General features: G+C 37.1%; 1 protein-coding gene across 1 annotated transcript; it reads left to right on the top strand.

The window, feature by feature from the left end:
* The first annotated feature begins 3826 nt into the window (after positions 1–3826).
* On the top strand, positions 3827–11923 carry LOC135744257 (prolyl 4-hydroxylase subunit alpha-2-like). The gene is made up of 15 exons (XM_073814886.1): positions 3827–3958; positions 4514–4610; positions 4765–4910; positions 5078–5203; positions 5310–5345; positions 6507–6674; positions 7478–7623; positions 7728–7904; positions 8046–8116; positions 8223–8316; positions 9045–9095; positions 10241–10279; positions 10390–10458; positions 10708–10804; positions 11436–11923. Exons 1-15 carry the CDS (start codon positions 3883–3885, stop codon positions 11504–11506), a joined length of 1464 nt encoding a protein of 487 aa, XP_073670987.1. The 5' UTR covers positions 3827–3882; the 3' UTR covers positions 11507–11923.
* Positions 11924–13767: the final 1844 nt, after the last annotated feature.

Consider the following 13767-nt stretch of genomic DNA (forward strand, 5'->3'; position numbering starts at 1 on the left):
GGAGAAGTGTTGGGAAGTAGTTTGATCTCGCAATCATACGACCGATGAGGAGGCAGAGAAGTGGCCCGGGACTTACTGAAAACCTGATACAGATCCGAGTACTCCGCCGGGACCCCTGAGAGATCGACAGCCGGAACCTGCGAGACAGAACAAGAGACAAGAGAAGGAGCAGGACCAAGACAAGAAACATAACACGAAGACTTCCAAGATAACATAACATTGTTCTGCCAATCAACGTGAGGATTATGTTTGGATAACCAGTCATGACCTAATATGACTGGTGATTGAGAATCCTTTAAGATGTAAAACTCGATTTCCTCACGATGATTGCCAGAAACAAACAAACTCACAGGGGGTGTACGGTGCGTGATCACAGCCATATGCTGGCCCTTCAATGTCCAGGCAGACAAAGGAGAGGAGAGAGGAATGAATGGAATACCCCAGGACTTGGCCAACCCAGCATCCAAAAGACACGCCTCCGCACCGGAATCCAGCAACGCCTGTGACGGGAAAGAGTTAATAATGACAGGTAATGTGGTGCTGCTTACGGGAGATTTAAATGACGATGCGCCCACCGAGACTCCCAGGTTCATCGGCGGGCGTGAGCTTTTACCGGACAGGTGGCCGCCAGATGCCCCGGCTTGCCACAATATAAGCAGAGGCCATTAGACAGCCGACGATTTCTCTCACCAGCAGAGATACGAAACTTGCCCAGCTGCATAGGCTCCTCGGAGGGCGTCTCTGAAGCGATCTCCCCTGGTTCCGACATCAGCTGGCGAAATGAGCGACGCAGATCTCTCTGCCGATGGCGAGACTCAACCCTCAGAGCCAGATCGATGGCAGCTTCCAGGGACATGGGTGGCTCCCTCAGTGCAATCTCGTCTTGAATGCCCGGTGTGAGACCCTTGAGGAATTGCGCTCTTAATGCCGCGTCGTTCCAGTTGCAGCAAATAGCGAGCGTCTTAAATCTTATAGCAAAGTCTGTAACAGAGTCATTACGTTGCCGTAATCTCACCAACTCAGCCGCTGCCATGTCCCCCTTGAGTGAGCGATCAAACAACTTTAACATCTCCTCCTCAAGAGCCTCGAATGAAAATGTAAATGGAGCTTTAGCCCCCCAGGCGGCCATACCCCAGTCTCTCGCTCTTCCCGTGAGTAACGTCAGAACATAGGCCACCTTGGAAGTGGATGAAGAAAATCGACGGGGTTGGAGCGCAAAGACGAGAGAGCACTGTTGTAAAAAGGATCTGCAGGTGTTGGGGTCGCCATTGTAGGTGGGGGGTGTTGCCGTGTGTGGCTCCCATTCAATCGAAACGGCTCCTCCGGATGAGGCTGGGGCTTCATGGTGAGGAGTCACTTGGTCCAAGCGATTGCTGAGCTTTTAAGTTGCTCAGACAAGATGCTGAAATCTCTGGCAGCAGCAGATAATAACGACGAATGTTGGTCGATGGCCGCCCCCTGCTGGTGAAGGGCGGTCTGCACCTCCAGACTCTCTAAACTTGCTGACTCCATTCGTGGCGCGCTCATCTGTCAGGAAATGAACTTCGGAGTCAAGTGCAAGTTAACAATATTTATTTAGAAAAGGAGATAGAGAGCTGGAGAGCAAAGTCACTGGTAGATCCACACACGGCACACACCCGTTGACTCACTCTGGTGATAACACTACTGTGGGAATGAAGCACTCCCACAGTAGGAGAGAGTGAGTCGGCGCTACACAATAATCCAGTACAGATCCGAAGGGAGAGAGAGAGCCACCCACGCACTCTGTCGAGAACACCAGCACCGTCACCACACGCAACAGAGGGATGAAACACGCCGCCCTGAAGGTGGATGACAGGCGGAGATGGAAGATGGAAAATCCAAGTTCTCAGACGGGTAATCCACTGTGAAATCCTGATGTTGAAGAGCCACCCGGAAACCACTGGTCACCGCCTAAAAACGAAGCGAACCAGCGGTTCCGAGAAACAAAAGTCGTTAGAGTCAATATAATCCACAATGGTAAATAGGTGTACTCCACTCACGGGTGATGATGCAAACCGGAGAGAGAGAGAGACAGCTGGTATACCGCCTTGAAACGAAGCGAACCAGCTGTACCGAGAGACAAACAAAGTCAATAATATCCAGTACTCCACAAGCGAGCGGTCCGGGTGAAGACGAGTCCCCGAATGCCGAAACCCAAACCTGGGGTAACAAGAGGAAGAGACAGAGAGCGACTGACAAGACAAGGCAGGGGAGCAGGACTGTGATAAAACAATGAACGCGCAACGAAGGACAGGACTACGTGCAATATAAAGGAAAAGGTAAACGAGACACCACCGGTGAACAATTACTGAAACAAGGGGGCGGAGTTAGTGAACACACGAGGAACCGGCACCACAGGTAAACAACACACACACACAGATCACACAGCCATCGATCACCCAGCAGTCATGACAGTGGCTATGTAGAGAAAATAAGAAATTTTACGTGATTTAATCAGGAAGTTTCCATTAAAGAAGTAACCTTAAAAATGTATTGGTAACAATATTATACATAATATTTTAAGTAAATATATAAGTATATATATTTAATTAGTATAACACAAAATAAATATGTACTATAATTTATTGATTTCTTTTTAATTGCGTTAACACAATTGGTTTGAGTTTGGGTTCTGGTAAAAAAAAAATCCCAGCATGCTTTGCATGCAACTGCTTTTGGAGAGTATTTTTTTTAATTAAGTGTTATTTTATGCATTTTTAGGTAAAGAGAAAGACTTAATAGTGATTAATGTCCGTTTATCTTATTGATTTAGAAGCGTTTGTGTTATATTTTTTCAAATTGTTTGGTTACCATCGTGCAGAAGAGTGGCGCTTGTGGTTAGGTTGTGGATTTGACGTGTTTCTCTTAAGGAGCACTGACTGTGTTAATGCCTGTTTGGGGATCAGTCTCTTCTCACATGCTCATCCAAAGTATCATATGTTATTATTATTAGCATATTAGCATGTGCTTATGCTAATTAGTATGATTTAAAAACGTTTTATATAAAATAACAGAATTGAGTTCTTCAGACTACACTACATTGAGTTATTCAAACTACGCTAAATTGAGTTATTCAGACTACACTTAATTGAGTTGAGGCAACTAATTGAGTATTGCCATTTACTTTAAATTGAGTTGGACCAACTCAATATATTATTATTGTGTAAAGCAGTTTTTTATGAGTTAGGGGTACACATTCATATTGGATGGAAATCCTGCCCACAATTTTATTGAGTTAATCCAATGAATAATTTTTTTGAGAGAAAATAAGAAATTTTACACGATTTAATCAGGAAGATTCCATTAAAGAAGTAACCTTAAAAATGTATTGGTAACTATATTATACATAATATTTTAAGTAAATATCACATATTTTAATAAATTTAACTTTACTTAGTAAACTTAAGTAAATTCTACTTTGTTCATTTAAATCAGCTTTTCTAGGTAAATTTACTTAATTTCACAAGTGTGAAATTTACTTAAAAAACCTGAGTGCAAAAGAAAAATTAAGTAAATTTTACTTATTATTATTGTTTTTTCATTGTGTTTTGTTATGTTGTCAGATGCTGGGTGATGTTCAACTTTTGCTTTTGTTTTCTCAAAACAAGGAGTTGCTGTCAAATATATGTCTCTAGACGTTCTCTATATAACCCTTGCCTGCCTATCATTGTTTTTTGTAACCTTTTTTTAGATGTTGAGTCATGTTCAACTTTTGCTTTTGTTTTCTCACAACAAGGATTTAAATGTAGGTGTGTCTCTAGGCAATTTCTATATAAACCTTGCCAGGACAGTATGATATGCATGCTGTTCACAAGCTGTGCTGAAGCTGAAGTATTGAGATTTCCAAGATCTGAAATAATCATGAAGGAACTATTGTCAGTTGTGACATTTGTCTGGATTGTCTCTGTTGCTGGACATGAATTCTTCTCATCAATGGGTATATTAGTAACTTACATAATATTATTAAATCAATAATTTAATTAATTTATATTTTGACAATTGTGAATATTATAGTGTTTTCTGTTTTAGTTATGATAATTTGTTAATTAGTAAATTAGTTTACTATATACTGAATACTTTTGACTGACTTTAAACAGTCAACAATGTTTACTATTTACTTCAGTCAAAAGTAGTAACATACTGTGTTTTTTAGATAATGTTATCTTATTGTAGCAGCACACAAAGACACAAACTGTAAAAAGAAGAGACAAAGCAAACATGAAGGCTTACACACAAACTAATCATGGGAAATGTGGACATAAATTCAAATCAGTGGGGTAATATGAAAAGACTACAAAGGCCAGGGACATGGACTTGAAAACAAACCACAACATGAAAACATAATATTTGTATTGCTATACAAGAGTTTATAAAATAAAGTTCTAACATCCATTAATCTGTTTTACAGTATTATGCATTTTGTCAAAAAAAAAAAAAAAATGCTCCTTTACAATTATCTGTAGATGTTGTACTTAATGTTATTGTTTTAAAGATCAAATCATGCAGCTTGTAGAGGAGGAGAAAAAGCTTCTGGAGCACTTCAGTGACTTTATGGATTCTGAGGAGGAGAATTTTAATATACTTAAGGGGTAAACTTTCTATAACAAACTATGATAACAATACAGTACTTGTTGCATTGTTTTACATGGAATAGCTCCCCATTTTACATAAGTAATGAGTTGTGGATGTCTATAAGCATTATATCACAAGAAAACACACATTGAATATTTATTTTCAATCCAGCTATCTCCAAAATTCAAAACTGCTCTCAAACTCCACAAACCCTGAGAAAATCATGAATGACCCTGTAGCAGCTTACAAACTCATCAGACGACTGAGAAATCAATGGTTGTTAATGGAAGAATATACTCAAAGAAGTCTTAATGAGGGTGAGTCGTGCAGATCTGCAACAAAATGTGTTTTAAAAACCATAAAAAGACATACATAGAGTCAAAATTAATGAACTGGTGATACAAGCATTTAGGAAGCATTATTGAGCTTTTCTTTGATCACTCTACAGTTTTATATTTTGTTATTGTGTTTGATAATCTTGTAGACTTTAAAGAACTGCTGCACTCAGATTTACTAAAGATCCCAACACAGGAGGATTTAGATGGTGCTGCTTTGGGTCTGATTAGACTGCAAGAGATCTACAAACTCTACCCACACAACATCACATACAGTATGTCAGCATTTCTACACCGATGTTGTTTCAGTGACACACATAAGATGCAATATTTTTCTCTGTTTTGAATATTTTAAAAAAATCCACTGCAATGATCTTACAGAAACGCCTCTTAGTGGGGATGAAGCTTTTGATGTGGGGTATGTCGCAGTGTTGTTTTTGGCAGCCCTTTTAGTTTTCGTTTTAGTCTTAGTCTTTTGGACGAAAATGCTTTTAGTTTTAGTCACATTTTAGTCACTTATGAAATTGTTAGTTTTAGTCACGTTTTAGTCGACGAAAACACAAAAAGGTTTTAGTCAAGTTTTAGTCGACGAAAACGCAAAAAGGTTTTAGTCAAGTTTAAGTCAATTTTAGTAAAAAAAGTATTTTTTAACAAATTAATTTAGGTTAAAAAGTGTGGTGTATTTAATACTATTAAAATGTGCATTAAGGTTCTCCCTGAGGTCTTGCCATTGTTTTAGTTGATGTGCCTTCTGCGCATGTCATAACAAAAAAGTTGAGCCTGATATACCCTCATGTTGAGTTTGTGTGTTACGCTGAGACCTCACTTATAAATTTGAGAAACGCGTGCCTTGCCTTATTTAAATACACCACAAAAAGTATAGGAAATGGGCTTAGGTTTGACAAGTAGATACATGTAAAACCTTAAGCTTACCATGAAATGTGTCACAAGCCGAATGTCGAGTAAAATGTATGATTGTTAACAGCGTGACTGGTTAGTTACCTTTACAAAAAAATATTAGCGTGATGAGCCTTCAGGTGCCGCTTGAGGTTGGTGGTATTCTTCCCATTCTTGCCCTATTTGTGGCCACATTTACCGTCGTCTCCCAATATGCATTCCGTTTTTCTGTCTGATGGATTATACTGAAAGTATGTCCATTAATCATCTCATCGTTTCCGTTTATTGGCGCCTCCGCAACGTCCTTCGAACTCGCCACAGCCGCAGGTGTGGTGTTGTTGTTTGAAATCTGGTGCGCGTGCGCGGCATGGCGGCAGCCGGGTGGTGGGCGTGACTGTGTTGACCCAAAACAAGGAGAGGAAACGGCAGCATTGCGGATACTTTTTAGCTAAAAACAGACAGATTTCACGCAAAATATGCAGAAATGACATGCATTGTAAACGTCAGACTTACATTCATTTTCGTTCCGTCTCGTCTCGTCAACGAAAACTCGAAAGCGTCTCGTCATGTTTTCGTCACCTTAGAGACATTTTTAGCTAGTCATCGTCGCGTTAGCGTCATAAAAAATAGGTGCGTCAACGAAATCATTTCGTTATCGTCATCGTTGACGAAAACAACACTGGTATGTCGCTTATAAGCATGAGAAATTCCAGCTTGCCTTCCACTGGTTTCAGTACAGTCTGAACGTGTTAGGTCATCCAGACCTCTTATATTACCTAGGCTCATCAGCATATAAATATGGAGACCGGCTTGTGGCAATTGACTTCTACCTTCAGTTTCTTGATCATGGTGAGTCTACAGTAGCTGATGCGTTAACTACGAATACATTTTTAACCAATGTCACATAAGAGAGAGTGCTTTTTGATTGGTATCAACGATTGATTTGTCTGTATGCATGAGATTGAATTACAACTGTGGTTTTATTTAGTTAGTTACAACGTTCACGATTCACACAGAATTTGGTCAACATTTTTCTTAGCTCCAAATCAAACCGAAGTATCAGCTGTTGTGTGTTGCTGCATAACCCGACTGAAATATTTGAATATAAACAAGCAGAACAGTACAATCAAGTAAATATCCTGTTTTCCAAAATATCAGGAATGCTGCTTGTCCACTTAAAAGAAAACAATGGTTGTATGCCATATTTATGCCAGCAGGGTTTTCTGGAGACAGAACCCAGGACAACAAAGACTTTATGTAACACAAAACAAGGGAAAGACAAAACCCACCAACATGAAACAGAATAAAGATTATATCAACAGACTAGACTTGACTAAAATAAAACACGATGTGGCGGTTTCCGGCAACAGGTGAGGGACATGAAACCATAATGAAAAAATTAATGAGGAGAGAGAAGAGGGGGCGGGGTCAAAACACAAGACTGGAGAGCACATGGCACACCAAAACAAACAATGGCCATGTGCTTCTACACAAAACATAGGGCTGCCATGATCCTAACACAAAAAGAGAAAAAGCATGAACAAGAGAGGCAGGATTATGACAATTTAAGGTTGCCAAATAATCTCACTAGATTTCCATGAGACTAATTCAAATCATACATTTACTGCTGTCTTTTCAACTTCTTTCCCCAGTCCCAACTAATGAGTACGTTAAAAATGAGCTGGAAGAGATATACAGTAGCTTTTATATTGATAGATATTCAGACCCTGATATATACATACTGAATACAGAGTCAACTGAATATGAGGGATTGTGCAGGGGAGAGGTTGACCAGAGGGCAAGTCCAGTTTTTTAAATTTAACCCATTACTTTACATTAAAAGTTTGAAGTTGCTTTGTGTGTTAATTATCAATTGGAAGTGTTCAATGTTTTAAAATTCAGACATATAGAAGACAAAGGACGCTGTCCTGTAGGTACAGCACAGGTGGAGGAAACCCCAGGCTGATTTTGGCACCACTGAAAGAAGAGATTGAGTGGGATGAACCCCGAATCATCAGATATCATGACATAATATCAGACAAAGAGATTGAGATCTTGAAAAATATCTCTAGACCTCAGGTGAATATCCAACACACACAAAAGACAAGTACACGCAAACATGTTTTTAAAATAAATATATCTTTGTTTTTATTGTTGTCAGTGTAATTTCATGTTTTATTTATTAATTTTTTGATTGTTAATTTCTGTTTTATGAACTAGCTGTCTAGGTCTAAAGTATACATAGCACAGGATGAAGAAGGTGCAGTCATCAATAATCGTGTTTCTCAAAGGTATAATACTTTCATTAATTTGTTGGTTAGTTATCAGTACTTTAACATTGTTTAGACAGTTTAGTCAAATACTTATGCTTAATCATCTTTTTGTTTTGTTTTTCAGTGTTTTTCTGGAAGAAGATGACACTGTAACTGTTCGTATCAATCAGAGGATTGCAGATGTTACAGGACTCTCTATGGAAAAATCTGAAACTCTTGTAAGGTCACATTAAGAGAGAAATGCACACAACAGAATACTATCAGCTCATTTTGTATCTCTTAGTTCAACAAATATAAATCTGTGCAAGCCTTGGTCACAAATTCAAATTCCATTCAACTTATATTGCCATGACTGTATAATAATAGCACACTATTGCTAAAGCATTAATGTAGCTACATGTACTATAGTACAAGGGGTTACACTTTATTTTGATAGTCCACTTTAGACATTCTACAAACTATAAATATCATTGCAACTACATGTCAACTAACTGTCAATAATTAGCAACTATACATCAACTAACTGTCATTAGTGTATTAGTAGACTGTAAGGGTTGGGGTTAGGGAAGAGGTTTGGGTTAGTGGAATAAGTTGACATGCTCCTGCAAAGATACTTATAGTCAGTTGAATGTCTGTTGACATATCATCACAATAAAGTGTTAGTAGATATTAAGCAGGCAGTCTACTAATTCTCTAAAGATTGGTAGATGATAAGTAGTTGCAAAGTTACTTATAATTAGTAAAATGTCTAAAGTGGACTATCGAAATAAAGTGAATACCGTACAAGCTTACAAAAACAAGTTAAGGACAATGAGGTAAGAAAATAAAAATTAAACTACTTCTTGGTAAATTCTTCTCTCAACGATAATGATAAGAGACAAACAATCTGCTGCCAGATTAATAGCTACATTATGCAATTAAGTATATTTTTCTAATAATTTTTCAGGTTCAAAATTATGGTATTGGTGGCAGATATGAACCACATCATGACTTCTTGGTAAGATTACTATGCTCAAATGTTTGGTCATTGAGAGCTTGATTAGGGGAGAGTGGGTAATGTCACACTTTTCACACTGTCTAACATTTATTGAGCACCATATATCACAATGGTTTAAGTCTCATACCAAATGAAAACGGGGAAGTCTTGGGAACATATGTTGTATTCATTACTATTTCATATCTTATCTCATTACGGAGTTGTAGACTGTTGAATAGAAAATGTTCACTTGTAACAATTTGCCCCATCGGTGGGTAAGTTGTTACACTAGATTATATGAAAAGAAAAACACTACTTAATTGTGATTATTGATATTGATATTAATTTTTTAATTTAAACCAGTACTGGAAGTATTAACTCTTTTCACACTGCGCTTAACTCTGGTTTATCTTCATTGTAAACCCTGCTTTTAACTCTTGGTTAAGGATCGTTTCACACTTGTAATTTAGAAGTGGGGTTATCCCTGAAATCAACCTAGGGTTATGAAACCCTGCTAGCCCTGCTTTTGTGGGGTTAACCCTGCATTTCGGTGCCAAACGCACGCAGTGTTTGAATACCCAGGGTTATCTCTTATCCCCTGGTTAAGTAAGAACACTGTTAAACGTGAAACAGATAACCCAGGATTCCATTGGGGTTTAGAATAACCTGGGGTAACTATTTCCAATGTGAAAAGCATGTGACGACTTACCCCAAAGTCATTCCGACAACTTGCCCCAAACTGACATGTGTGCTAATGTTGGTTAAATCTCACACTCTTACAACGAATGTGTTAAAACAACACATGCGGTGTCTAGTCATTAACCATTAACCATCAATCATTAACCAATCAGATTGCAGGATTATTAGGGTGTATGTTAGATTTAGAATTGGGTTAGGGGCTTTAAAAAAAAATCTTCTCAAACTATTATTTCACACTAATTTGAGGGGTAAAAATAGTTAGAGTTTGAGTTAAGGGAAGCTGGAGTTTCTTTGATTAAAACGTTGATATCAGGACCAACAAAACATGTTGATCCAGGATCACATCTTACTTTGTGAAATCAAGGTGACCGTGTGACAACTTACCAGTGACTATATTTACCCTGCTCTCCCCTACATATTGACCAAATAATTGCAAGCTTACCTAAGAAGAATATTTAATCTCACAGGATATAGAGAATGACAGGATTGCTACATTCTTAATTTATGTAAGTACAAGCAAGTGTCACTCTCTGAAAAAAGAATATTTTTGGCAGACCATTATTATTGCTTGTGTTGAACAATCATCATTATCAGTTTGTGATGTACCCTCCTGTAGATGAGTGATGTGGAGAAAGGGGGTGCCACTGTGTTCCCTGATGTTGGAGTTGCAGTGCAGCCAATAAAGGTAAACCCCTGATTTCAGTGACACAAATATATATTGAATTTCAAAGGTAAGCATCACAACTGAAGGGCAGTTCTCTTGAAGTAGCATTTAAAAATGGCGCAGGACATTACTGTCACATTTGTGGGCTATTGGTGAAGGGAGTGACAAAACATAACCGTATTAACCATGTTTGACAACCCAGTGGGTTCTGAACTCCCTTAATATATATATATATATATGTATATTTATATTTTCTTTTTGTTTTGTCAGGGATCTGCTGTGTTTTGGTACAACCTCCATAAGAACGGTACAGCCGATTTGAAAACATTGCATGGTGGTTGCCCTATCATTGTGGGAAATAAATGGGGTAGGTTTTAAAATAAATGAAATACTTAAAGATGTCCTAACTATAAATTATTTGTATGGTAAAATCCTTTAAAATGCATATCAGCCTTCTGTAAGTTTGTGAGCAAAAAAAGTTTAGTGACACAGTATTAGTCAATGAATCAAAGTAAAAACAAACTTTGCTAGCTTTATGCTCGACACACTAATACTGTATTGTGCTCAAGAGAGGTGATGCAGGTTTGACTTCTGATTATGATTTTTAGATTCCACTCCCCTTCCTTTTACCCCATTAATCTCCTGTCACCCTTGATCGTTCTCCTAATTTAGACATAAACATGTTTAAAGAGAAATGTAAAAACAATTCTGTAAGTGAAAACTGTCCATTTCATCAGACTAAGATGTTTAGCTGTGTCGGTGGTTCTCAGTTCTGGGCCTGAGGACCCACAGTATGCTACATCACATCATGTCACCATTATTTAACATTTTAACAAATCATCAGCATATTATCACAGAAAAGAATAAGAAGAAAGTGTGTGTTAGATAAGGGAGACAAAATGTGCAATGCTGTGGGTACCCATAATTGAGAAACTCAGTTATACAGTGATGATGAAAAATTGAATGTTAGTAAAATTTCATTTTTGAACTTTGTTTAGTGGCTAACAAATGGATCCATGAGTTTGGCCAGGAGTTCACAAGACCCTGTTCTTTGTCAGATGGGAAGTAAAAAGCATTATAGAAGCCACAATGGTTACGGAAACTGTATTATACACACTGTATACAGGATCTGTGTGTATATTTTGTTTTATAAATCTATAAAATTGTATTAATTTATAATCATATAATAAACTCTTTATTTCTTTATTCAGTAAAGTAAAATGTCAATTTACAATTTTTAAGTTATAATTTATTATATTATATAAATGTATTATATTATCTACACTTTAAAAAAATATTTTTTTGAATTTGTAAATAAAGTAAGCATTATCTAAGTCAACTCTTTCTACTTGTCAGGATCCTGTCAGAATCTTGTTATGTTTAGAATCTAGTCTCTAGTGGCAGGGTTCTGACAGTACCATGTTATGTGTGGGGACACGTGGCTTTGGATATGTGTTTCCAGTCACGTGTTTTCAGTGTCTTGTCTCTTTTATATGGGGTCAGATTTGTTTCGTATTTCTGAATAAATATACTATGATCCACAAATAAATATAGAGAGTTTCATAAATATTTTTTAAATCCACAAATGCACAATAAGCGAACCATAAATATATGTTAGACATTTCATAAAAAGGAAGGAAATTCACAAATAAATAAAATGGGATTTGCAAATGAAAAAATATTTATAAATATATATTTTTATTTTATTCATATGTGAATGGCTTCCTGCGCATTTGTGGATCGCTTTCTGTGTATTTGTGAATCGCTGCACTCATTTGTGGATCGCGTTCTGTGCATTTGTGGATTTGAAACATTTCTAACGTCAAGAGGTGCACAAGAATCCACAAATAGGTGGACTCCGCCCACCGTCTACTCCAGCCAATCAGACAACAAGCACACTGTGCTGACCAATCGTGGCAAGATTTCCCTCCAACCAATCTCATTTTGTTTTACTGTTAGGTCGGGAACAGTTGAATTTCATCAGGCAATCTTTTCTAGGCTTCATACATCATCAAGACTGTCTTATTTTAGAAAATTAACTATTATAAAGTTGACTATTATTCTTAGTTAGTCTTTAATTGTTGTAAAATGCTTATGATTTGCGGATATAATGCTCAGTTAACTTAAATTAACCAGACGTGATGACTTATGCAGCCTGCATATGCGACCTCCGGAGGCTGCAGCCTTCCGATTGAGGAACGGGCACTGTTGACAGTTGTCAATAATTCTTTACTAGGGATTCTCTTAATACACTTTGTGGTAAGAAATGTCAAGGTTAATATTTGTCAAATTAAATTGATTAAAACCGGTTTTTAGCAGTAGTTTACTCCACACGTGGCTTTTTGGTTCCCTCTGTTGCCGTGTTGGTTTGTTTCCTGGCTGACAGTAACTAAGTTTAGCATTTTGTAAATTCTGTTAATATAGCATATAGCCTTTCTTGAAATAATCCGGCTACAATCTTAAAGACGTCTTGGTTTCAATTTTGCTAATCCCTTATGTAATATCAAACTCCTGTTCTCAGGTAATTTTAATCCTTTTGAGGTTCCATTTTAATGTGAGGTGGAAATTGGAAAGGCTTGTATAGTTTGGTCTGTTCCTGATTATTTATATTATTTGACTAAATTATCAATAGTTGAAGAACAAAATACTGTTTTATTAGATTATAATCTATAGTTTGGAATAATACTATATATATTAATTAAGTAATTTCCCTGGTTTTTATTCTTTCTTGTAAAGCTGCTTTGAAGCAATGCAACTTTGTAAAAAAAAAACTATATAAATAAATCTGGCTTTGCTTAACTTAAAATTAAATTTACACCCCATTTAGAAATTACAGATGTGTGTGTGTGTGTGTGTGTGTGTGTTTGTTTACATTTAATATTTAATTTACTTAAGATATTGTGTTCTATATAAATCTGTAATACTTATTTCAGCACACTCTAACAAATGTCTGCATCTAAGCTTACACAAAGGATTAGCTTATTTATTTATTCCTTCAAATTATTGATTCATAAATAAATGAGTTCATTACACATTTCATTCATTCACTCCTGTCTACTGCAATTGCTGATTGAGAAACATGGCATTGACCTTCAGGCCTTGTTCATTAACACAGTATGACAAAAAAATTCAATATCCTCTTGAACTTGAAATATGAACACAAATTCATCCTTTACTTCAGAGAATTCCCCGCTCAGGACCTTCCAGGTGGCATTTTGTTGATCATCTGTAACACCTGGTCAAGTAAAGATGCAAGTCGTAAAACATATAAAAATCACATGAAATGATATGTAGCGTCTGTCATATCCCTTTTAGGCAAACATCTACATC

The sequence above is a fragment of the Paramisgurnus dabryanus genome, chromosome 6 (assembly GCF_030506205.2).
Source record: "Paramisgurnus dabryanus chromosome 6, PD_genome_1.1, whole genome shotgun sequence".
NCBI lineage: Eukaryota > Metazoa > Chordata > Actinopteri > Cypriniformes > Cobitidae > Paramisgurnus > Paramisgurnus dabryanus.

Excerpts from the sequence above, each read along its gene's own strand:
- LOC135744257 (XM_073814886.1), top strand. The coding sequence starts at position 3,883 with ATGAAGGAACTATTGTCAGTTGTGACATTTGTCTGGATTGTCTCTGTT. Across the intron at positions 7,905-8,045 it reads AAAATATCTCTAGACCTCAG|CTGTCTAGGTCTAAAGTATA; the intron begins GTGAATATCCAA and ends TTTATGAACTAG. Across the intron at positions 10,280-10,389 it reads TTGCTACATTCTTAATTTAT|ATGAGTGATGTGGAGAAAGG; the intron begins GTAAGTACAAGC and ends ACCCTCCTGTAG.